Raw genomic sequence first — 26,084 nt, 5'->3', positions numbered from 1 at the left:
ACTGAACAGGTTATATTTAGGAATATATATATATGCAATAACACAGGGAAAAACATACATAAATTTGAGAGAGAATAAAAAGGAGAGAAAAGGGAATGGATGTTGTAATTACATTATAATTTCAAAATAGAAGGGTTAAATAAATAAATAGAGGCTTTTAACTTAGTGGTATCTTTAGAACTTTATGTACAATCTTTAGCGTAGGGGAGATACAAGGTTGGCCATCACACCTATGCTTTAAACCTACAACATATGTGAGTGCATTTGTGTTTGCGTGTTTGTGTACGTGTATGACACTAAAATCACAATATGTGAGTGTGTGAGTATGAGTATGTTTGTACATAAACCTACAATATGTGAGTGTGTGAGTGTGCATTCGTGTGTGCTTGCATGCGTGTGTGTGTTTACTTGCGTGTGAGTGTGTGTGTGTGTGCTTGCGTGTGTGTTTGCGTGTGTGTGTGTTGGCCTTAAAAAGCGGCTAGGGAATGAAGCAATGCAGGCTCACCATTCAGTTACTAGGAAAGCTGCTCTAGCTCTCGGATCATATGAAGCATCAAGAGCTCTTTAGCTTCCCAAGCAATTCCCATTTAGCTTGCCATTACTTTTTTAAAAATTCAGTCTCTGTGTTTTGGATATAGTACTGAGCCTTTCAGAAACTTTTCAGTTATCATCCTAGGTTGTAATTCCCTTTATTATGAAGGAATCAGCATTTGCTTCCCTCAGTTATTGACAGGGATCTAAGGTAGTATTGGTTATGATTTCTGGTAGGAGGATCACATAGTATTTCCATATTAAGCATAGCAGATTTTACATCAATAAGTAAACCTACTATATGCAATGTCAATCTAGAAGGCTGGAGAGAAGACTAATGATGCTGAGTGTCAGATAAGAGAAAGCAGCATCTCCTAACTGGAGCCAAAGGAAACATTTTAGTCTTCCATCATTTCAATAACCAGAGAGCAATCTAGAATCTAAAAACATTGAGTTTATTTTGTTCCTTCTGATACTGAATTCTTGAAGGATTAGGATAAAGAAATATTGTTGAATTTTATATAACTAAAATATAATCAGTAAATCATATTATTTATCTGTTACATGAAAACTCTTCACATACATTTATATGTGTGTGTGCACATCTATGGATATTGGCTCTATGGTTTTCAATCCATCGTTGAAGTTTTTTTCTTCTTTTTTGAAATTTATAAATACTTCATATAAGAAAAAATACAGAGCTCTTAAATATTAAAAAGAAAGAAAAAGGAAAGAAAGAAAGAAAGAAAGAAAGAAAGAAAGAAAGAAATTATGTAAATGTCCCTAATTACAAGCCCTAGTAAAATACATGGTCTCAAGGCATTCTTTATACACAACTATTTATTAGTAGTAAGTATTTTATGCACATAAATATTTAATTTATTTTTCAAGGTATTACCTACAAGCTTTGTGAAATGGTATTTTCTTCATAGATATGCTTCTTCAAGTTTAATTTGAACACATTAATGCAGGATTATTTTTTGTTTCGTTTAGTTTTCTTGAGACACAATTTCTCTGTATAGCCTTGGATGACCTCAAACTGCATGTGTAGGCCAGCCTGGCCTCACATTTACAGAGATCCACCTGCTTCTGCCTCCCAAGTGCTGGGTTTATAGGCATATACCACCACTGCCCAGCTAGTGCAGGATTGTTCTTCCCAGTAGTCCTGAATCAGTAAACAAAGTTTTGCACTTATGTTTTACTCCTTGAAGATTTTCTCAAATTTGAGTTCCTACTTAAACCAAATCACAATTACCATGCAAGTAAAACTCTATGCACTAAGTGCAAACCAGACTAATTTTTTGAGATACGGTAATATATTTCATTCTTGCCTTTTAATAGAAACTTTGATTGTTTCCTGGAGAACTGAGATCACTCAGAAGCCATCATCTGGTGTGGCTGCTTAAAACACTTCCTGCATGTCCTGAATGGCCAAAGGCAACCACTCAACAGTGACAGAGTTCATCCTCTTGGGACTTACAGAAGACCCTGAACTTGAGGTCATTCTCTTTGTGATCCTTCTAATCATCTACTTGTTTTCTGTCATGAGTAACCTAGGATTGGTCTTGTTAATCCAAGTCAGTCCACAGCTTCAGTCCCCCATGTACTTTTTCCTCAGCCATCTGGCCTTCGTTGATTTTTGTTATACCTCCTGTGTCACTCCAAATGCTCTGGTGAACTTTCTGCGTGAGGTTAAAAGCATATCGTTTTACGGATGTGCCGCTCAAGTGTGTTTCTTCACCACATTTTCTGTGTGTGAGGTCTTCCTGCTGTCTGTGATGGCCTATGACAGATATGTGGCCATCTGCAACCCTTTGCTCTATGTTGTTCTCATGCCAAGGAGACTCTGCTTTCAAATAGCTACTATCACATACGTTTATGCACTTGTCACAGCACTTGTTCAAACAGTGACGACATTCCTTTTGTCATTCTGTGACTCCAACCTAGTGAACCAGTTCTTCTGTGAGGACATTCCTCTTCTGGCCCTAGCTTGCTCCAGCACTCAGGTCAAGGAGCTGATGCTGCTGAGCATGGCTGGGTTCAACGTGTGCTGCTCTCTCCTCATTGTCCTGATCTCCTACCTTTTCATCGTCTCTGCAATCCTAAGGAAGCATTCCGGGGAAGGGAGGCAAAAAGTCTTCTCCACCTGTGCTTCTCACTTGTCTTCTATTGCCATTTACTATGGGACGATCATTTTTATGTATTTACAACCTGAATCAAGCCATTCCCTAAATACAGACAAATTTGCTGCTGTTTTCTATGTAGTAGTGATCCCGATGCTAAACCCATTAATTTATAGCTTAAGGAATAAAGAAGTTAAGAATGCATTTAGGAGAAGTATAGAAAAGATTCCTCTTAATATTAGTAAATGATCCAAGTTGCCAGTGAAAGAGCTGAAGCACTAAAAAATAAAGTTGTGTCTAAATTTTTTTGAGATCAGAGTGATAATATGCACTGGGGGGAAAGAGACAGAAGCACATTGCCTTGGGCTTAGTTTCTCAGTTGTATATTTATAATATGGTCTCACAGTTACTTTTAAATGCTGTGATGGGAGGATACAAACCCGTTGAGAATTTCATACCTGTATACACTGTATTTACATCATTTCCGGCACTCCACATGCTTCAACTTTGTTAGAAAACTGGTGTTTAAAATTTTTTTAAAATCTTGTATATGAAAGCATTTGATTCTTTATAAAATGACACCCAAACTTATTCTGCTTCTATACCCTTGTTAAGTGAGTGTCAAAATAATTGCTTTAAATAATGCAAAATTACTGGTATAAGGATGAATAGTTTTATAGCCACCATTTAAAATATAATAAGCACCAATGCTTTGAACAATCAATATGAAAGTATTTCCATACTAGGGAAAGAGCAGATTTGCTCAATTTTTATCAGCTCTACCTTTCATAACACTTAAAATGAAAAAGCAATGTATTTTATGAAAACAAAACTCAAACTATGGCACCAGCCAAGGACAATACATGCAGTAAACTTCGAACCCCTACCCAGATCTACCCAATGGACAGGACACTCTTCCCAGTTGAGTGAAGAGTGGGGTCTGACTTTCACACAAACTCTGGTGCCCCATATTTGACCACATTCCCTGGATGGGAAGGCCTGGTGGCAATCAGAGGAAGGATAACAGGCTACCAAGAAGAGACTTGATACCCTATGAGCATATACAGGGGGAGGTAATCCCCCTCAGGAACAGTCATTGGGAGGGGAATAAGGGGAAAATGAGAGGGAGGGAAGAATGGGAGGATACAAGGGATGGGATAACCATTGAGATGTAATATGAATAAATTAATAAACTATAATAAAAACATTAGAACCTCAAAAAATTTTTTAAATTACCTGAACTTTCAAGATTGTATTGTCAATGGGAATTGTTTGTTTGTTAAAACTTTTACAAATAGTAAGAACTAAGCTCTACTGAATGCTTACTATGTTTCTGATTTGGTAGAATTTTTTTTTATTTTATTTAATCCCAGTATGTCTGTGTGTGTGTGTGTGTGTGTGTGTGTGTGTGTGTGTGTGTGTGTATTCTTGAAGGTACTTCATGACTCTGATGTATATTTTTATCTGCACATAAAGCATTTTGTGTATTTTATAATCTGTAAAAAATCTGAACTGTATAGTTCAGCTTTTGCTTAGAAACATGGAAATGAAAAAATAATAAGCTAAGTTATATTTCTTCCTTGTAGCTTCTTCCATTTTCAGAATTTCCCCTAATTCTCTCTATATTAAAAGAAGACAATTTTATGTGTATGGAAGTGACTTGTCTTGCTATATGTCTATGCACCACAAATGTGTCTGGTGCCTGCAGAATCATGAAAAGAATTTTGAATAACCTGGAACTGAAATTAGAAAAGCTTGTGACCAACATGGGGATATTGGGAATCAAACTAGACTCCACCAAAATAGTAACCAGTACTCTTAACCCTGAGCTATCTCTTCGGCTCCATTTTTTTTTCCTCTCTCTTTCAAAAATTGTTTCTTTCCTCTTGGCTGAGGAGCAATTACAATTAACAAAAATTTAAAGCTGAAGTATCTAATTTTTAGGTGGACGTAAAATAATAGAAAAATAAATACTGAGAAGAAAATGGAATAGAACAGGGGAAAATATATAGTTCTAGCCTCTGTACTATATGCTATAGTATACTATAGACAGCTGCATAAAAGTGTAGAGAATTAGTTGCTCCTCACAGAAATGTCTCTATTCAAGGTACAGAGAAGCATGCAAATCATGGATGATCCTCAGAGCATGAAGAAATCTAGCGACACAGTATCCTTCACAGGTAGAACTGTTATTATTAATCTATCTACTGATTAACTCCATGCTGACTTGCCTCATCCTCAGGCCACATTTCTGTAAAGCTGTTAGATTTTTCTGGTGGAGTACACTAGGCCTATATTATATCTTCTGACATTTTCTCCCTTTATGGTGTTATTTCTTTATGAAAATGCCAACTAGTGGATATCTGTGGTTTTGCAAATATTATGACATGCTACAGTGAATCCTATAACATATAATTGGAAAATTATTGTCCACATTATATGGTAGAAACATCAGTTCTTCATGTGACTGGGTTGGTTATCTGACCAACATAATAATCTTCTTTGTTATCTGACTTACTAGTCAAAGGAATAAAAGGCATGCATGCAGCAGCCATGGCTCTTAATAATGACACTTCTGTGTCCTCGGAGAAACTTTCTTCCATGTGAACTAGATCAATGATTTGTAAGCTTTTGAAGCTTAAAGCACGGGCTCCTCCACAAGTCATTAATGCAAAAGAGAGAGAGATCACACTTATTTCTTTCCTTAACCAACTCTCTTTTATTCTAGCTAGGAGTGGGGAGCACAGTTTTGGTGTAACCTTCTGTATGAAAGCATAAATGATAATGAATGACAGTTACATGCCTATTCTTCTAATCTCGATTGCTGCTAAAAGCATCCCTCTTCCTGATGCCACACTGTGAAGAAAAGGAAATAACTCATCCCCTTGGTCTCCAGGTGCAGATCCTGATACAAACACCAGTACTTACCAATATGGTTAGTACTTACGGTTTTCATTAAGACAGATTATATTCTTAAATATGAAACAGATTTGATGATGTCTTCTCCTCACCATCTTGTTGTGGGTATCACTTATATAGTAATGATGTCACATGAAAGGCTTAGGATTTGCTTTACTGAAGACAAAAGCATCATATAGCACATACATGAAACTTCACAGAAGCTCGGATTTGCTTAGGAATTTGGGAGCCTTCTCTGTGCTCATGCACAGCTAGGATCTTCTCATATTGCCCAGTGAATATGTTTTATATTGACATAAAAGTAGTTCAAAGGTAGTTAAAAATATAGAATGATACACAAAGTTTATTATTTGTCATGAGTCATACAGAGCTTCTGTTCTGGACCTGGCTGCAAAGCCTTTTCTGGCTCCACTAATAAGTTTGTGTCCTCTAATGGGCTACGTTTAAACTAGCTGACCTAAGATAATTTTCCCCAGGAAAACTGGCTCAGATCCACATGATGCCCTTGACTAAAAGTATAGCATGACTCTGCTCCTGACAAAAAGCAGATAAGCAAAAGAGGTGGAAATGTAATATTTTTTTTCTGATTTCCCAGGGTGGATTCAACAAACTATACAGCTGGAAGCAACCTTAAATTTCAGAACCACTCTAACTCCAGAATGCCAGGATTAAATATGGACCACCACACTGATCTTTATGTCTATGGGAAATTGAACCCAGCCCTTTATGCGTTGTTGACAAATATTGATCTACTTTTCCATACCACACTAGCACTCACTCAACCCTCCCTTTTTGTCATTTGTTACCAAGGCCTTCGCTAAACGTTGGACCATGGATCATGTCAGACAGAGTTTAAAGTTATAAAAGATAAAATAGGGTTATGGTGGTACTTTTAACCAATAATTAACTCAACCAACCCACTGTAATTGTTTAGAATACCATTTTCAAATAGAACACATAAAGTTTCCATATCCTCATATATGTATAGTTAAAATGTTATGCATTTTCTAACAAAAAAAGGTCTATGTTGTCCTAAGATTAATTACCAAGGCCAACGTGTGATATCTGTACTAATATTGTTCCCATATGGAATTCTAATGCTTCCAAGGTCAAGACCGGGGCTAGAGAAGATGGTAGAAAAGAGGAGAGAGAGGCTGCTTCTGCTGCAGAAAAGTTGATTCCCATGTGGTGACTCATAACTGTCTGCAACCCAGTTCCAGGAGATCCGAAGCCCTTTTCAGCCTCTATGGGCACTGTATGCACTTGGTGCGTGGCAATGTACCCAGGCAAAACAACTATTTTCATATAATAAGATACAAAGAAACCTACAAGAAGAACACTATGATGGGCAGATCTGGGCCCAGGGGTTCTGCTCGATCTATGGCATCAGCCAAGGACAATATATGCAGTCATCATCAAACCCCTACCCAGACCTAGCCAAGGGATAGAATATTCTCCACAGTTGAGTGGAGACTAGGGACTGACTTTCACACGTACTCTGATGCCCCTCTTTTGGTCATGTCCCCTTGATGGGGAGGCCCGATGGCACTCGGAGGAAGGATAGCAGACTTCCAAGAAGAGACTTGATACCCTAGCATCATATTCAGGAGGAGGAGGTCCCCATCAGTCACAGTCATAGGGAAGGGGAATGGGGTGAAAGCAGGAGGGAGGGAGGAATGGGAGGATGCACGGGATGGGATGGCAAATGAGATGTAATACGAATGATTTTATTTTTCAATAAAAATTTAAAAAAAACATAAAATCAGCTTTATGAAGAAATTGTGAAGTATATTTTTTTATTTTGGAAAAGGAATCAAATTTTAAGCAAGGCATGGGTTCAGATGTCTCTAACTCCAGCACTTGAGAGGCTGAAGGGGGATGCAGTATGGGCTGCATAGTAAAGCTCAGTCTCAAAATGTAAGCAAATGAACAAAATGAAGCATTCCTCTTCAAACAATTAAACAATAAGTGATTTACATATTCTCAGAGGCTCGTGTAATTTACTTAGAAAGAACAGAAAGAAAAGCAACTTTCCGATTTTCCAAGTATAATAAAACATATTCAAACCCCTTACAAGCTCATCACAACTAGATAAATTTTTTTTCTTTTTTTTTTGCTTGCTCTTTCTTTTTTTATTCCTTGCTTATATGAATGATTCTATCCTTTTCTTCCTAGTGATGATCATTCAAGTATTTATTGTTGCCTATTAAGTAAATTACATCCCAAAAGATCAACCATAATGTAATTGCTTCACTTACAAACTGTCATTATATTTTTAGTTCAGAAATTCTTTAAATGATGCAATTTAGGGAAATATTCTAGAGGGACCAAGAGATCATACAAAGTGTACTCACATATGAAAGCAACGCTAAATGGTGTTGGCTTCCACACAGTTCTTTCAAGGTACACTGGATGGGGCTTGCTGTAGATTTCGTAAAAGCAATAAGTCATGAGGATGAAAAACAAGTAATTGAAGTAGTAATGGGGTTTAGAGAACTGGAAACATTTTATCTATTTATGAAATAGATATTTATTTATTTATTTAATATTTATTTAACTATTGAGAATTGAGTGGTATGTATTGAGTTAAGCATATTGTAACTACTACAAATAATCTATGAAAAAATATTAATAAAAACTTTAAGAATGGTAGTAAATTTAGTCCAAGTCTAAGAATTGCATCTTAGGAAGTACACTCAAAGTACCATACTTACAGAGAGACAGAGGTGAACCGGAAGCCAATATAATAGTGATTGTCATAAATTGTGATTTCTGGCTTAAATAAGGGAGATGTGGTGGATGCTAGAAAAAGACATATTTCTTGGTAGAACTTAGATGATTGTATAAAATACATTAGTAGCTTTGTCATGAAGAAAACTGTATAGATGGTGGCATAATTCACTTAATTAGGATAAAATTCTCCAAAGTGAGTAAATAAAGTGGAGGGTAGTTTTATTGATATCCCATCTTCCACTATGATGCATTTGCTTGTCTATAAAATATCTGATTGAAGCACTGTTACAGACCATTACCTACATGCAACCACATTTTACAAAAAAATACTTGTCTTAGAGATCTATACATTTGTCTTATAATATGTGAAAAAAATCTGTCACAAAGACTTGATTAAAAACAGCCAATAATGGGCCTGAATAACGTGAATTTATTAAAGAACATTAAAGTAAGAGGATTGATCTGAATATAGGCTAGAGAAGAGGAGCTACAGCAGAAAGTAAAAGTGAAAAGACTCTGCTGACTTTACAAACCATGGAAGGTGATGGTAAATTTCTCTTGATTTGAGAGGAATGAAAATGGTAGCAAATGGTAGCAAAGATAAAGATGAGAAATTAGTAGGCTGAAAAGTTAAGATGAGATGTGAACTGAGGACCCGGGAATTTCCCAGAGAATCTGTTACTCAAGGAGCACAGAGGACATCAGGGGCAGCGGGCAAAGTCATTAGGAGAAGCTAGGTGAGACTATGAGAAGCATTTTGCCATATCTTGTATTAGGTTGAAAAGTATCAAAAAATGCATAGGAAAAGAATATGAGATATAAAATAAAACAGAAACAAAATATAACTTTATAACTTTACATACTAAATATAAAACACTATTCAGGTCACCTACCATATCCATGGGTAATTAAAATAAAAGGGAAGAACTGCTGTGTAAGTTGGTAGTTTGTAGAACACGTGATTAGGAGCTGTAAATCTGTCTTCCTATAATGTCAGAGATATAAACTTCTAACATGATTTAACCATTTCCTATTGGTTTAAACAATAAACAATATAATGCATTTTATGGTTTCCTCTTTATATTTAATTTACAGATACTACTCCTGACCTGAAAGAGGACTGTGATGGTGGGTTTTTTTGTTGTTTTGTTTTGTTTTTATTTTGTTTTTTTACAAAAGAAGAAACTGAATATCAAAGCCATCTGACAGTGATGTGCAGAAATGATGGGTAACCGAAGTTTTCCTCCTGATCTGGCACATATTGCCCTCATGAATTCCAACTTTAAGACTTCACTAGACCAGATAATTAACATTTTATGAAATTACAACAATTTTCTGTAAACTTTTTCAGTAATTACAAAAATGGCTTGTTGCCCTTTCAAATAACGCTCAGCACATTTCCCTTTATCATCTATGCATCTATGTATCTATCTTTCTTTCTTTTATAAAAGAAAGAATTCATTTGGGGTTCACCATTCCAGAAGGCTATGGTTTTGGACCATCAGGACAGGAAGCATGGCACTGGAGCTGGAGCTGAGAGCTTACGTTGATCCACAAGCACAAAACACAAGGAGAGAACCAATTGGGATAGCATGAACTTCTGAAATCTCACCTACAGGGAACTAAACATTTAAATATATGTCCTTATAAGTTCCACCACAGGTGATGACAGAATTTTCTATTTCCTCAACCAAGACTGTGGTCCCACCAAGAAATGTTATTCTAAGAGCCAGGAGTGGACTGTCACTGGCTCTTTTGGGTCAGGGCCTTTACATTTCCATACATGTATATAGTCAATAGCCTCACAAATCAATTTAGTTCACACTGAAACTGAGCTTGCTTGGAAAGCAGATCTCCACTGTATCTGTCATAGTAATCTAACCATGTCCGTTCTTCCTCATTTGAATCTGATTACCACCTCTACAACCAGGGATTCCAACCCAAACCCTGAACACAAAACCATCTTCCTGTCCAATAATCTGTAAATCATCCTTTTCTCCCCCAAATCTCTTACTTATAAAGGATTCTTTCTTTTTTTTTTCATTTTTTTATTTTTTTACATGTACATTTATATTATTACACATATATACAATAGATTACCTATAGCAAGAAGAACCATGATACAATCAGAAATTATACAAATGTTACATTCTTAGTGCTTTGGCTATTTGTATAGACAGACTGGAAGAAGACATCTTTCCTATCTTGGTGGATATAAATTTCTGAATGTAAATCAATCTCCATCATATGCTGTCATTATCAACTTAGAACACCTATCTAGACCTAAAAACATCTTAACCCCTAAACAACTAAGCTTCATTGTAAAACTAAGCTACCTGGTCTTCGGTTCCCTCAGAGACTTAAGAAGGAATAAACTTGATTACTTAAGTATACCAGGAGTGATGGCTCAGTGGTTAAGAGCGCCGCCTGCTCTTCCAAAGGTCCTGAGTTCAATTCCCAGCAACCACATGGTGGCTCACAACCATCTGTAATGTGATATGGTGAGCTCTTCTGGCTTGCAGGAGTACATGCAAGCAGAGCAGTGTATACATATTAATAAATAAATAAATCTTTAAAAGTATACCAGGAGTGCAGGTTAGTAGCTTTCCATAAAAAGATGACAGAGACAGTTTTCTACCTGAATGGACACCCAAAACTCTATAATGTTGGAGCACCTTCTTCGGTCTTCTGGCCCAATATGTCTGACAGACATATTTGTGTAGGAGGAACTATTGAGGACTTGCTTACCCTGTCTTGGCAGAGTTTGGCCTTTGACTCTGCCTGCATCCAAGCTTGTGCTTCCTTCTTTCTATCTAACTACCTATCTTTCTTTCATCTATTTTTCTATTTATCTATCTATATATCAATCTATCTATTTCAGAATATGTGTATAAATGAGGGTTTGATTGTTCTATTTGGCAAAAAATTAAATCTCTTTTTATACAAATTCCACAGAATCCCATATTTTGATAAATCTACCAGTGACAAGTGGCAATATGGAAGCTGAAGCCATCTGAAGTTCTTCTCACGACTTTTTAATGTAAAGTGAATCAGAATTGACTTCTGACTTTAGGTCAACATTGTAACCTCTGAAGGCTTTTTGGAGATTTTTAGCACAGATAACATTTGTCTACAATGGCTAGAAGCAATCACTCAGCTGTGTCTGAGTTCATCCTTGTGGGGCTCACTGATGACCCAGAGCTTCAGGTCATCCTCTTTGCCGTGTTCCTAGTCATCTACTTAACTACAGTCATGGGTAATCTAGGAATGATTGCATTAATCCAAGTCAGCCCTCAGCTTCACACACCCATGTACTTTTTCCTCAGCCACTTGGCTTTTGTTGATTTCTGCTACACATCCTCAGTTACTCCGAACACAATCATAAATTTTCTTCGAGAAGTCGCAAGTATTACATTTTATGCATGTGCCACTCAGGTGTGCTCTTTCATCACATTTGCTGTTTGTGAAGTGTACTTGCTGTCAATCATGGCCTATGATCGGTATGTGGCCATCTGGAACCCTCTTCTCTATGCAGTCCTCATGCCTAGGAAGCTCTGTCTTCAGATGATCGCCAGCACATACATTTATGGATTCACCGTGGGGCTTGCACAGGCAATAGCAACTTTCCATTTGTCATTCTGCGACAATGTTGTCAACCACTTCTACTGTGATGATGTTCCTCTAGTTGCTCTGGCCTGTTCTGACACTCATGTCAAAGAGATGATGTTGTTAGTCATTGCTGGCTTCAACACCCTTTGCTCCCTGGTGATTGTGCTCGTTTCTTATGTCTTCATCGTCTTTGCCATCCTGAGGATTCATTCTGCTGAAGGAAGAAGGAAAGCCTTTTCCACCTGTGCATCCCACCTGACCTCAATCACCATATTTTATGGGACAATTATTTTTATGTACCTGCAGCCCAAGTCAAGCCATTCTCTGAACACAGACAAATTTGCTTCTGTGTTTTATGTGGTAGTGATTCCCATGTTAAACCCACTGATCTACAGCTTGAGAAATCAGGAGGTAAAAAGTGCCCTGAAGAGAATTACTGATAAATTGCCTTGGACCACCCATTGATGCAAAAATACTCGGCAGTAGACAGATGATATTTAATGTTGTCTTATTTAAATAACCATGCTGAGTGATAGAGCTACTATTCTCGCTGATCTCTATGACTCATTGGAATGCCATCGGTACATGTATATGTGTATATATGTGTGCATGTGTGTATGCAAATATGTGTATGTATATGGATGTGCTTGCATGTTTATGTGTGTTCATGTTTTTATGTGTATAATTATGCATATGTGCACATGTCTATCTGTCTCTGTCTCTGTCCTTGTGTCTGTCTGTCTGTCTGCCTGTCTCTCTCTCTCTCTCTCTCTGTCTCTCTCTCTCTCTGTCTCTCTCTGTCTCTCTCTCTCTCTCTCTCTCTCTCTCTCTCTCTCTCTCTCTCTCTCTCTCTCTCTCGCATTGTGTGTGTGTGTGTGTGTGTGTGTGTGTGTGTGTGTACATAATCCATGAAACTCAGAGACTTGCTCATGATGTACACCAGCTTTATTAGCCATCTATGCATATCTATGTCAAAACTGATTCTAGCATTAGTGAAGCACATCTTCATCATTAATTGTGTGTATACATTATATATAATTCTTATTCATATTTATATTTATATTTCTTACATCTATTCATATTAGTGTATGAAATTTGAGTATTTTTCTGAAGTCTGTAAAATATTAAGCACATGTAGTCTTGCATTGTAATAGATCAATATCTCTCATCTTCTATTTCAAGTTTTCTATGTAAATAATCTGGAAGTAGTAATGTACTAAGAGTTTTGAAAACATTTCAGGCTGTTTGTTTAATTATTCTGTTGTCCTACAAAGGGCTGATTCTGCCTGTTTCCAATGAGGTGTGAAACAATTAGTTGTGAAGTAGCTGGAAATGATATTCTTTCCTTTGAAATGAATGAGGTGGAAAATGAAAACATAACTTGTGTGCTGCTTTTAAATATCAAGGGACTGGACAGATAGGTACATATCAGTGGGCAATGTACTTTCTGCCCATAGCAGGCTCTAGTTCAAACACTAACCACTCCTATTATAAAGCAAAGTCAGCATGCCATTGTACCTGTTTAACCACAGCACATGGAAAGCAGCGACAGGAGGAATCCTGCCTATCCAGATTAACCAGTGAGTAGACTCTGGATTCAGTAAGAAAAAGAATGTTAAAATATAAGGGAGAGAGAGAGGGAGGGAGGGAGGGAGAGAGAGAGAGAGAGAGAAAGGGAGGGAGGGAGGGAGGGAAAGAGAGGGAGAGAGAGGGTAACCATTATTTACTTCTTCCTCCACAAGTGCACGTTGGGTCTCAATCAGGCCAGTGGAGTTCAGGTCATAGATATGATAAATGCGATGAGTACAAGAATAGTTTTTTTTAAATACATTTTTATTAATTTATACATATTACATCTCAGTTGTTAGCCCATCCCATGTATCCTCCCATTCCTCCCTTCCTCCCACTTCCCCCCTACTCCCCTCCCCTCCCCTAAGTCTGTGTCTGAGGGGGACCTCCTCCCCCTGAATATGCTCATACGGTATCAAGTCTCTCCTTGGTGACCTATTATCTTTCCTCTGAGTGCCACCAGGCATCTCCGTCCAAGGGACATGTTCAAATATGGGGCACCAGAGTTTGTGTGAAAGTTAGATCTCCTTCTCCACTCAACAGTGGAGAATGTCCATCGGCTAGTCCGGGTAGGGGTTCAAGGTTTTTACTGCCTATTTTTTCCTTGGCTGTTGCCACAGTTTGTGGAGGGCCCCAGGGCCCAGACTCGCCTGTAGTTTTCCAGGACCCATTGGATCCTTCCATTTCCTCTTTCTCCCAGGCTTCTCACACTTAAAGTTTCAATAGGATGTCCTCCCCTCTTACCCACTATTCTGGTAGGTACAGTTTTTCATGGGGACGTACACCTTGGACTAGTGTCTCGATATAAGTGAGTATATACCATTTAGCTCTTTTTGCTTCTGTGTGAACTCACTCATTATGACAATTTCTAGTTCAATCCATTTGTCCACAAATTTTGGAAATTCCTTGTTTTTAATAGCTGAGTAGTATTCCATAGTGTAAATGTACCACAGTTTCTTTATCCATTCTTCTATAGAGGTGCTTTCTCAGAAAAATGGGAATAGGGCTTCCTCAAGACCCAGCTATTCCACTCCTTGGAATATACCCAGAGGATGTACTACTACACAACAGGGACATATGCTCAACCATGTTCATAGCTGCCTTATTCATAATAGCCAGAACTTGGAAACAAGAATAGTTTTAAGACAACAAATGATTTCCACTTCCTTATTTTCTTTTTGAAATTGAATTACCACAGAATAAATCAGTACCCATGGTTCTCAACTGCCTTCTATTTTTAAAAACCCACCTTTCTCTGCTTTCACACACATAATTTATATTTTTCATCCATGCCTCGTCTATTTACAGCATACTTTTATTGTTCTTTGCCCTGAAACTTGGTTTTCAGCTCAAGTTAGCAACAAACACATGAATCACATGCTTCAGCCTTCTTTGACTTGGGGATGCATCTATGTGCCAACATTCTCTTTTACAAACTTACTTTTGTAAGTAGACACTTTACTCTTTATCTATGTGCCTGTAGACATGTATCTATCAATACATCTGTCGGTCTGTTTTCATCTGTGCTCACATGTGTGCTCATATGTTGTGTGAAACCCATGTCTCAGAGATAACAGATGGCAAAAATCTCTCTCCTTACACCTTGTGGTTCTTAAGGGCTGAACTCACACTGTCAAGCTTATTGACAAGACCTTTTAGCCCCTGAGCCATCTGCCAGTTCCCAAGGTAGATAGACATTTTGTTCTCTAAAAACTAGAACATTTAACTAATTCTTTTATTCAAGATATCAGCCATATAGTATAAATTATATTAATAAGATAAATGTCAAACATAAGTCAACTTTGGCTTTAGTCATTCATAAAACTGAAAGGTGAGATTAATTTAATTATTTTATATTAAGAATTTTAATTCTAAGAATTCTCTATTTCATTCATTTCTTAAATTGTGACACATAAAAATACCTTTTTGGCAGATATTATAAACAGAAAATTTCAGTGTTTACTAAACTGTATTAGTTGAGGAAAATATTGTTTGGTTCTACAACTAGTTCACCATTCACTAAAAATACATGATCAACTACAACTTCTTTTTCAATATTGACTACTTCACTTACTTTGTCCTCTCTTGGTCACTACAGATTCTATTAGTTCATTTAGTTTTGAAATATACTTGCTGTGAAAATTAAATTTCTCTTTAAACCAATTGTTCAATAACTTCGATTCCTTGGATTTAGCCGTGATGCTTTGCACAGAAAAATTATTTACAAACTTAAAAAAAGAATGAAAGCAATGAGTTAGGCAAATGCTTTCTGCTCTATTTGCTACTCCTGCGTGCTCTTGGGGGCTCTGTTGGCATTTTCCAGGACTCTCCACACTGACATCTTTCAATGCTCTTTCAGCCGTTTCTCCTCACCAGACCTTAGCAACTGAGCTACAACTTATGGACACTGTGTAGCACAGAAGATCAACCTCGGTCTCCCATTAAGCTCTCACCAGCTGTACACATGAGCCAAACATGTACACATCATACAGACTGCTATAAAAACGTAATGGAAAGTCCTTGGTTGAAACTTATTTCTCTATAGCCTTCTTTAGAACCAAAAACACTTTGACAGACCTTATAGCAGTAAATGGTAGTTCAACTTATTAATTCACTTTGGATTTCAAAATTTATTATTTGAATCAATCTTTGTTTGAGTACTAAAAATTTTCAGATATGGTGGTATATGCCTCTAATTGTACCACTCAAAGGCCAAGGCTAGTAGCCAAGAGGATTGATGTTTTCTCTTTTTATTTCTTTTGTTTGTTTGTTTGTTTGTTTTTACTTTTACAACAAACTACATACAACAAGAACCACGAAACAAGCAGGAATTATATAAATGTTTGGCTATTTGAATTTGGAAAACTTGGAGAAAACATCTTTCTGATCTTGGTGAGTTTATAAGTCTGAATGTAAACCAATATCTACCATATCTAATCTCTATCAACCTAAAAACATCTCTCTAGATATAAAATCACCTTAACCTGTAAACAACTAAGCTTCATAGTAATACTAAACTGCCTGGTCTTCAACCCTATCAGAGACTTAAAAGGGGACAAAATTAATTATCTGAATAAATAAAAAGAGTAAGTTAGCAACTTCTCAAATGAGAAAATGACAGATGTAGTTTGGTGCCTAGACAGTCACCCAAGACTCTCTATAACATTAGAACATCATCTTCAGCCTTCTGGTCCATTATATCTGGCAATATATTTGTGAGGCAGGAACTATTGAAGATTTGCTTACCCTCTCTTGGCAGAGTGTGGCTGCTGACTCTGCCTGCATCGAAGCCATCTCCATAAGGAGGTGCTTTGGTACCCATCATCTTCTTTGAGGTAGGATGAGTGATGCCAGGAGCTAACCTTCTTATTGTCAAGGGATCCTTAAAACCATAAAAACATCTTCATATGCCATATTATGTAGGTCTTTGAGGTTTTTGAAGACCTTATCTATTTTACCTTATCTATCTATAGGATCATATCTATCTGTTAAATCTAGATTGTGTATTCTTGTGATAAAAATAGACTAGTAATTGACATGAGTTCATCAACTAATAATTCACTTGCTTTACTTAATTATCCTAAGCAGCCTGCAATAGCACTTCCAAAGTATTGGAAGTAAACCTCGTAATTTAATTGAGTTGTATGGGTATAGTACCTCATATTAGAGTAGATTATATTTAATGCGTGTGAAGAATAATCTTGAATTTGAATTCTATTCCAATGTAGAAAAAGTAAACTTATTTTGCTTCAACATACAAAATTCTATACCAATGAATTAAAAATAACCTTGATGGTGAGTGACAGTAAAAACCTTAAGTTGAGGAGTACTTTCAATATCTACTTTTTGACCTGTCATCCATATATATATATATATATATATATATATATATATATATATATGTGTGTGTGTGTGTGTGTGTGTGTGTGTGTGTGTGTGTGTGTTGTGTGTGTGTGTGTGTGTTTGTGTGTGTGTATTCCCCCTTCTTTCTTTTTAACACCTATCTTCACCTATCACCTTCACCTTCAACTTCTATCAACACCTAAGGAAGAAAGATAAAGAAAAGAGACATCCCTGAGTCCAAACTTGATTTCTCTCTGAATAAGAACCAAAAAAAAAAAAGATAAATTATTTTATATTTCAACTGCTAATAGAAAAACCAAAGAGTAAAAGTGTTATAGTGTTATGGTTACCGACACTTAAATGAAAGCTATGATGCTCATAAAATTATTTCAGACATCTTGCCTGATCACAAATCTCTGCTCCATTCATCACATAATGTTAATTCTTTTTTATGAGAACTATGGAAAAATAGAAGATAAGATCTAGGAAACAGTCTGGTTAGCTTGGTGTCATTCAAGGAATGTGTCTGAGATGGCATTTGGCACAAAAGGAGGGAGGGCATAGAGGGAGCACAATGTGACTTCATCTAATACAACAGTTCACCAAAGAAGGGTTCTAATAGCAAATGGGTGCACACAGCAGGATGGATTGTATCTTGGTACCCAAACTCCATCCAACTTACCTTCTTAGCAATAAGCTGGCTTCTAGTGAGCTCATTCTGAAACTATCTTGGTGATTTATAATTTCCTAAGTCACTCTAGATTTCAACCTCCCTGAGGTATCCTAAAGTTATTAAATTTCCTTCTGTGTTTTCCTCATTGTAAGACAAACTGTACAAGTTACATCCTCATTTTCAAGTAATCACTTAACTAGAATCGTGAAGGGGCACTATTCTATTGTAGCAATCAAGTATTTCCTCCAAAGCAAATGGGAGAAAACATAATAAAATTAATTTTTTTCCACAATGCCGCTGCGAAATTTTGCTCTGTAAAATCAAAAGCCATAATTAGATTTTAGACAAAATTCATGCTTACAGAATTGTGAATTTAAGTTAAAGCATTAGGTTTCTTATGATATTTTTAGAAGATTCAATATAAGTGTTTAATAAAGTATAATTAATAGAATTTGAAAGAGATTCTTACAAAACTAATGTCGGGTCCCAGCCCGCAGGAAAAATCTAATCAGGGTTCACCTGAAAGAGGGAGTGGGGATTGAAATGAGTGGAGAGTGGAGTCTGACTTTCACACAAACTCTGGTGCCTCATATTTGACCATGTCCCCTGGAGGGGGAGACCTGGTGGCACTCAGAGGAAGGATAGCAGGCTACCAAGAAGAGACTTGATACCCTATGAGCATATACAGGGGGAGGTAATCCCCCTCAGGAACAGTCATAGGGGAGGGGAGTAAGGGGGAAATGGGAGGGAGGGAAGAATGGGAGGATACAAGGGATGGGATAACCATTGAGATGTAATATGAATAAATTAATAAAATAAAATTTAAAAAAAGAAAATAAAAAACTGATACATAGAAAAAAAGAAAAGAAAAGAAAGTAGAATACAGAGACGCAATAAATAACGACATCAGGACATTTCTGATTGTGAGATTTAGGTATCAAAGTGACTGTGGCCTCATAAAGTGAGTTTGGTAATGTCCCATTCATATCTATCTTTTGAAGTAGCTTGAAGAGAATTGGTATTAGCTTTTCTTTGAAGGTCTGATATAGTTCTGAGCTGAAAACATCTGGCCCTGGTCTTATTTTTGTTTGGAAGACTTTTAATGACTGCTATTTCTGTAGGAGAAATAGGATTATTTAATTTGTTTATCTGATCTGGATTCAGTTTTTGCTAGTAGAATTGTTCGTTGCCAATTTCCCTTAGATTTTCAAATTTTTTGACATATATGCCTTTGAAGTATGATCTTATGATTCTTTGTATTTCTTCAGTGTCTGTTGTTATATTTCCCTTTTCATTTCTGATTTTGTTAATTTGGATAGTGTCTCTCTTCCTTTTAGTTTGGCTAACATTTGTCTTGTTGATTTTTTTTTTTAACAGCACCAGTTTTATTGATTCTTTGAATTCTTCTTTTGTTTCTAATTTATTGATTTCAGCCCTGAGTTTGACTATTTCCCGACATCTACACCTCTTGTGTGTTTCTACTTCTTTTTTTTTCCCTATGGGATGTTTCCAATTTTCTTATGAAGTCACTTAGTGCTATTTATTTTCATCCTAGCATTGCTTTCAATGTAGCCCACAAATTTGGGTATGGTGTTCATTCATTTTCATGGAATTTCAGAGAGTACTTAATTTCTTTATTTCTTCCCTGACCCAGGTATAATTATGTAGAGAGTTGTTTAGTTTCCTGCATGTCTTGAATGACCAAAGGCAACCACTCAACAGTGACAGAGTTCATCCTCTTGGGACTTACAGAAGATCCTGAACTTGAGGTCATTCTCCTTGTGATCCTTCTAATCATCTACTTGTTTTCTGTCATGAGTAACCTAGGATTGGTCTTGTTAATCCAAGTCAGTCCACAGCTTCAGTCCTCCATGTACTTTTTCCTCAGCCATCTGGCCTTTGTTGATTTTTGTTATACCTCCTGTGTCACTCCAAATGCTCTGGTGAACTTTTTGCATGAGGGTAAAAGCATATCGTTTTACAGATGTGCTGCTCACGTGTGTTTCTTCGCCACATTTTCTATGTGTGAGGTCTTCCTGCTGTCTGTGATGGCTTAAGACAGATATGTGGCCATCTGCAACCCTTTGCTCTACGTCATTCTCATGCCAAGACAGAGTAAAGAAGTCCTCAATAGTTTTTACCCTGTGAATAAATCTGGCAGAGATATTGGGCCCGAAAGCCAAAGATGAGGCTCCAACGTTGTAGAGAGTGTTGGGGGCCTGTTCAGACAGTAAACTACGTTAATTTGTTCATTTTGGAAGCTGTTAACCTGTACTGCTGGTTCACTCAGGAACTTAAGTTTTATTCCTTCTCAAGTTTCTGAGGGACATTGAAGGCCAGATATTAAAGTTTTACAATCAAGTTTAGTTTATTAGGGGATAAGATCGTTTTAGATCAAGATAAAGAAGTTAAGTTATTAGAGTTGAGGTAGGATAGATACTGAATTTCATTCAGAAATTTAGATGCAACAAGACAGGAAAGATGTTTACTTCAGCCTGGACAAATACAAATAGTCAAACCACTATGAATGTAACATTTATAGAAGTCATGATTGTCACATGGTTCTCCCTGCTTTAAGTAGTTTGTTTTATACATGTGTAATAAAATAAATGTATTTAATAAAAAGAAAAGAAAGAAAAAAGAAATTGTGAAAATATGTTTTTGATTTGGGAAAAGGAATCAAATTTTAAGCAAGGCATGGATACAGATGTCTCTAATTCCAGCCCTTGAGAGGCTGAAGGGGGATGCAGTATGGGCTGCATAGCGAAGCTCTGTCTCAAAATGTAAGCAAATAAATAAAGTGAGGTATTACTCTTCAAACAATTAAACAATAAATGATTTATAGATTCTCAGAGGCCCATGTAATTTACTTAGAAATAATATGTGGAGAAGTAACTTTCCTATTTTCCAAGTATAACACATATGCAAACCCTTTAAAAGCACATCACAACTTGATAAAGATTTTTGTTTTGGTTTGTTCTTTATTTATTTATACCTTACTTATACGAATGATACTTACTATCCTTTTCTTCCTAGTGATCATCATTCAAGTATTTATTGTTGCCTATTAAATAAATTACATCCCAAAAGATCAACCATAGCGTAATTGCTTCACTTGCAAACTGTCATTATATTTTAGTTCAGAAATTCTTTAAATGATGCAATTTAGGGAAATATTCTAGAGGGACCAAGAGATCATACAAAATATACTCACATATGAAAGCAACGCTAAATGGTGTTGGCTTCCACACAGTTCTTTCAAGGTACACTGGATGGGGCTTGCTGTAGATTTCATAAAAGCAATAAGTCATGAGGATGAAAAACAAGTAATTGAAGTAGTAATGGGGTTTAGAGAACTGGAAACATTGTATCTATTTGTTAAATAACATTAAGACTATAGTGTATAACACTAACTATTGAGGGTTTGTGGTGTGTATTGAGTTAAGCATATTGTAACTACTACAAATAATCTATGAAAAAATATTAATAAAAACTTTAAGAATGGTAGTAAATTTTAGCTATAGTCCAGGTCTAAGACTTGCATCTTATAAAGTACACTCAAAGTACCATACTTACAGAGAAACAGAGGTGAACCGGAAGCCAATATAATAGTGATTGTCATAAACTGTGATTTCTGGCTTAAATAAAGGAGATGTGGTGGATCCTAGAAAGAGACTTGTTTCTTGGTAGAACTTGGATGATTGTATAAAATACATTAGTAGCTTTGTCATGAAGAAAACTGTATAGATGGTGGCATAATTCACTTAATTAGGATAAAATTCTCCAAAGTGAGTAAATAAAGCAGAGGGTAGTTTTATTGATATCCCATCTTCCACTATGATGCATTTGCTTGCCTATAAAATATCTGATTGAAGTATTGTAACAGATCATTGCATATATGCAACCACATTTTACAAAAAAATACTTGTCTTAGAGATCTATACATTTGTCTTATAATATGTGAAAAAAATCTGTCACAAAGACTTGATTAAATTCAGCCAATAATGGACTTGAGTAACATGAATTGATTAAAGAACAGTAAAGTAAGAGGACTGATTTGAATATAGGCTAGAGAAGAGGAGCTACAGCAGAAAGTAAAAGTGAAAAGACTCTGCTGACTTTACAAACCATGGAAGGTGATGGTAAATTTTTCTTGATTCATATAAGTCAAATGTGAAACTTCATGAAATTTGAGAGGAAAAAAAATGGTTGCAAACTTAGAATAAATATATGTTAACAAAGATAAAGATGAGAACTTAATAGGCTGAAAAGTGAAGACAAAATGTGAACTGAGGTCCGGGGAATTTCCCAGAATATCTGTTACTTAAGAAACACAAAGAAAGCAGTGGTTATTAGTAGAAGTTATTAGTAGAAACCAGATATGAGAGGGTTTTTGACATATCCTGTATTCGGTTGGCAATAATTGAAAAAATCCATAAGAAAAAATATGAGACATAAAGTAATTCAGAAACAAAATATAACTTTATATATTAAAAATAGAACACTATTCTGGTCCTCTACAATATTCATGCATAATTAAAATAAACAGAAAAACTGCTGTGCAAGTCGGTAGTTTGTAGAACACATGGTTAGGAGCTGTAAATCTCTCTTCATATAATGTTAGAGATATCAACTTCTAACATGATTTAACCATTTCCTATTGGTTTAATAAATAAACAAAATGATGCATTTTATGATTTCCTCTTTATAATTTACATATAAACACCTGACAATGAAGAGGACTGTAATGATGGAGTTTTTGTTGTTGTTGTTTTATTTTGTTTTTGTGTTTTTTTTTTTTACAAAAGATGAAAATGAAAATCAAAACCGTCTGATTATAATGTGCAGAGATGATAAGTAACCAAAATTTTCCTAATGATCTGGCACATATTGCCCTCATGAATTCAGCTTTAATAATTCATTAGACCAGATAGTTAAAATATTATAAAATTACAATAATTTTCTGTAAATCTATCCAGTAATTACAAAAATGGCTTGTTGTACTTTCAAATAACTCAGCATATTTCCCTTTATCTATCATCTATCTATCTATCTATCTGTCTATCTTTCTTTCTATCTATCTACCTATCGTTCTTCATCTATATTTCAATTTTTCTATCTATATATCAATATATATTAGAAGAGTTATACAGGCATGTGTTTGATTGTTCAATATGGCAAAAATATTTAAATCTCTTTTTATACAAATTCCACAGCAACCCATATTTTGATAAATCTACCTGTGACATGTGGTATTATGAAAGCTGAAGCCATATGAAGTTCTTCTTATGACTTTTTACTGTAAAGTGAATCAGAATTGACTTCTGACTATAGGTCAACACTGCAACCTCTGAAGACTTTTAGCACAGATAACATTTGTCTACAATGGCTAGAAGCAATCACTCAGCTGTGTCTGAGTTCATCCTTGTGGGGCTCACTGATGACTCAGACCTTCAAGTCAGCCTCTTTGGTGTATTTCTAGTCATTTACTTAACTAGTGTTGTGGGTAATATTGGATTGATTGTGTTAATTCAAACGAGTCCTCAGCTTCATACTCCCATGTACTTTTTCCTCACCCATCTGGCTTTTATTGATTTTTGCTTTACCTCTTCTGTCACCCCAAACACTCTGTTAAACTTTCTACGTGAAGTTAAAAGCATAACCTTCTATGCATGTGCCACTCAGTTGTGTTGTTTCGTCACATTTGTAGTTTGTGAACTGTACTTGCTGTCAATCATGGCCTATGATCGGTATGTGGCCATCTGGAACCCTCTTCTCTATGCAGTCCTCATGCCTAGGAAGCTCTGTCTTCAGATGATCGCCAGCACATACATTTATGGATTCACCGTGGGGCTTGCACAGGCAGTGGTGACCTTCCGCTTATCTTTCTGTGGCTCCAATGTTGTCAACCACTTCTACTGTGATGATGTTCCTCTAGTTGCTCTGGCCTGTTCTGACACTCATGTCAAAGAGATGATGTTGCTAGTCATTGCTGGCTTCAACACCCTTTGCTCCCTGGTGATTGTGCTTGTTTCTTATGTCTTCATCGTCTTTGCCATCCTGAGGATTCATTCTGCTGAAGGAAGAAGGAAAGCCTTTTCCACCTGTGCATCCCACCTGACCTCAATCACCATATTTTATGGGACAGTTAGTTTTATGTACCTGCAGCCCAAGTCAAGCCATTCTCTGAACACAGACAAATTTGCTTCTGTGTTTTATGTGGTAGTGATTCCCATGTTAAACCCACTGATCTACAGCTTGAGAAATCAGGAGGTAAAAAGTGCCCTGAAGAGAATTGTAGAAAAGTTATCTTTAGCTATCAGATAATTTAAGAACTACTGGGCAAAAGTTCAGGTGTCTTTCAACTGTGTGCCATCCACAATCACAACGCTGGAAAAAGACAGAGGTCCCACCTATATGATGAATCCTCAGATGCATATAAGACATGTATCATCTTTACTCTGTAATTTCCAGTAATTGGCATATGATAGAAATCTTGTGAATTTTGTAGCATTTATTTTTATTTATCAAAATCGAGGAGAAAAAAGAGAAACAAACCAAGGGATATCTCCATCTCCTTCAGATTAACATTAATACTACTTTAAGAAACTGTTGCAAAGTTGAGTTTGCATTGACGCTATGGGATATGGAATGATTTAAGTTCAATTGTATGAAATATATTTTTTTCTCTTTAATGATATTTTATTATAATTTACTCACATTACATCACTATTGTAATCCCCTCACTCTTATCCTCCTGTACCCACTCTCCTTCTGTCTTCCACCCTACTCCCCTCCCTTAGACCTCTGACAGGTGGAGTCCTCTTCCTCCACTGTCTGACTGAAGCCTATCAGCTCCCATCTGGATAGCCTGTATCCCCTACCTCTGTGTTCCCACATGGCCTCTCCACCAAGGGACAATGATCCAAATCACAGGCACCAAAGTTCCTGTCAAAAGCAATCCCCTGCTCTCCCATCTTCCTTTCCACATGGAGAATGAGCTGCCTGTCAGCTACATCTGAACACAAGGTCCAGGGTCTCTATTGTTAAATCCTTGGTTGGTGCATCAGTTTGTGCTGGCCCACCTGGGTCCAGATAAGCAATCCTTGATAGTCTCTTGTGGTGTTCCTCACACCCCCCTCAGCTGTCCTTCTATCCCCCAACTCTTCCATACAACTCCCAGCACCTTGTCAGAGTCTGGCTGAGAGTCTCAGTATCTGTCCCCACTGGATGGAGTCTCTCAGGGGACATATACATTGGGCTATTGGCCTAACAGCCACTTATAAGTGAGTATATACCATGTATGTCTTTCTGGGTTTTGGGTTATCTCACTCAGGACGATATTTTCTAATTTCATCCATTTGTGTGTGAATTTCAAGATTTCATTGTTTTTGATACCTGAATAGTATTCCATTGTATAAATGTACCAAAGTTTCTTTATCCAGTCTTTTGTTGAGGGGCATCTAGGTATTTTTCAGATTCTGTCTAGTGTGAATAAATCTGCTATGAAAATAATCACATAGAAATAATTTTAAAGTTTAATCATGAGAATTATGTTTGTTTTAAGTTAGTATCTCCCAACCTCTCCCTTGTTCCTTATTCTTCTGAAAAGATCTGAACTACCAGAGTCCTTTTATTATTGTTTTTTTATGTATACATTTATATTATTACACATATATGCAAAAACTACCTATAGCAAGAAAAACCATGACACAGTCAGGACTTAGTGTTTTGGCTATTTGCATTTGACAACTTGAAGAAACATCTTTCCTATCTTGGTATGTCTAAAATTCTGAATGTAAATCAATATCTATCATATCTCATCGTTATCAACTTTAAACGTCTATCTAGACATAAAACATCTTGATCCCTAAACAACTAGCTTAATTGTAAAACTAAGTGCAGGTAATCAACTTTCCACATGTAAAAATGACAGAGAAAGTTTGCTACTTGAATAGTCACCCAAATTTCTCTTTAACGTTGGAGCATCATCTTCAGCCTTCTGGCCCAATATATCTGACAGACATATTTGTGAGGCAGGGTAAGCAAGTCCTTAATAATTCCTGCCTCACCTGAGTACTCTT

The 26,084-nt window shown here is 36.4% G+C and overlaps 3 protein-coding genes across 3 annotated transcripts; all 3 read left to right on the top strand.

Moving 5' to 3' along the window:
• Positions 1-1,958: 1,958 nt before the first annotated feature.
• On the top strand, positions 1,959-2,903 carry LOC311606811 (olfactory receptor 5AL1-like; the record flags this gene model as incomplete). Its single annotated transcript, XM_084798221.1, has 1 exon — positions 1,959-2,903. One exon carries the CDS (start codon positions 1,959-1,961, stop codon positions 2,901-2,903), a length of 945 nt encoding a protein of 314 aa, XP_084654347.1.
• Positions 2,904-11,441: 8,538 nt separating this feature from the next.
• LOC311606827 (olfactory receptor 5AL1-like) lies at positions 11,442-12,380 on the top strand (the record flags this gene model as incomplete). Its single annotated transcript, XM_084798236.1, has 1 exon — positions 11,442-12,380. The coding sequence occupies one exon, from the start codon at positions 11,442-11,444 to the stop codon at positions 12,378-12,380; it is 939 nt and encodes a 312-aa protein (XP_084654362.1).
• Positions 12,381-23,385: 11,005 nt separating this feature from the next.
• On the top strand, positions 23,386-24,327 carry LOC311606819 (olfactory receptor 5AL1-like; the record flags this gene model as incomplete). The annotated part of the gene is made up of 1 exon (XM_084798229.1): positions 23,386-24,327. The coding sequence occupies one exon, from the start codon at positions 23,386-23,388 to the stop codon at positions 24,325-24,327; it is 942 nt and encodes a 313-aa protein (XP_084654355.1).
• Positions 24,328-26,084: the final 1,757 nt, after the last annotated feature.

Source organism: Acomys minous, assembly GCF_964271855.1.
Source record: "Acomys minous genome assembly, chromosome: 10".
NCBI lineage: Eukaryota > Metazoa > Chordata > Mammalia > Rodentia > Muridae > Acomys > Acomys minous.
The sequence above is the reverse complement of the archived record's forward strand: the minus strand, read 5'-3'. Positions and strand labels throughout refer to the sequence as shown.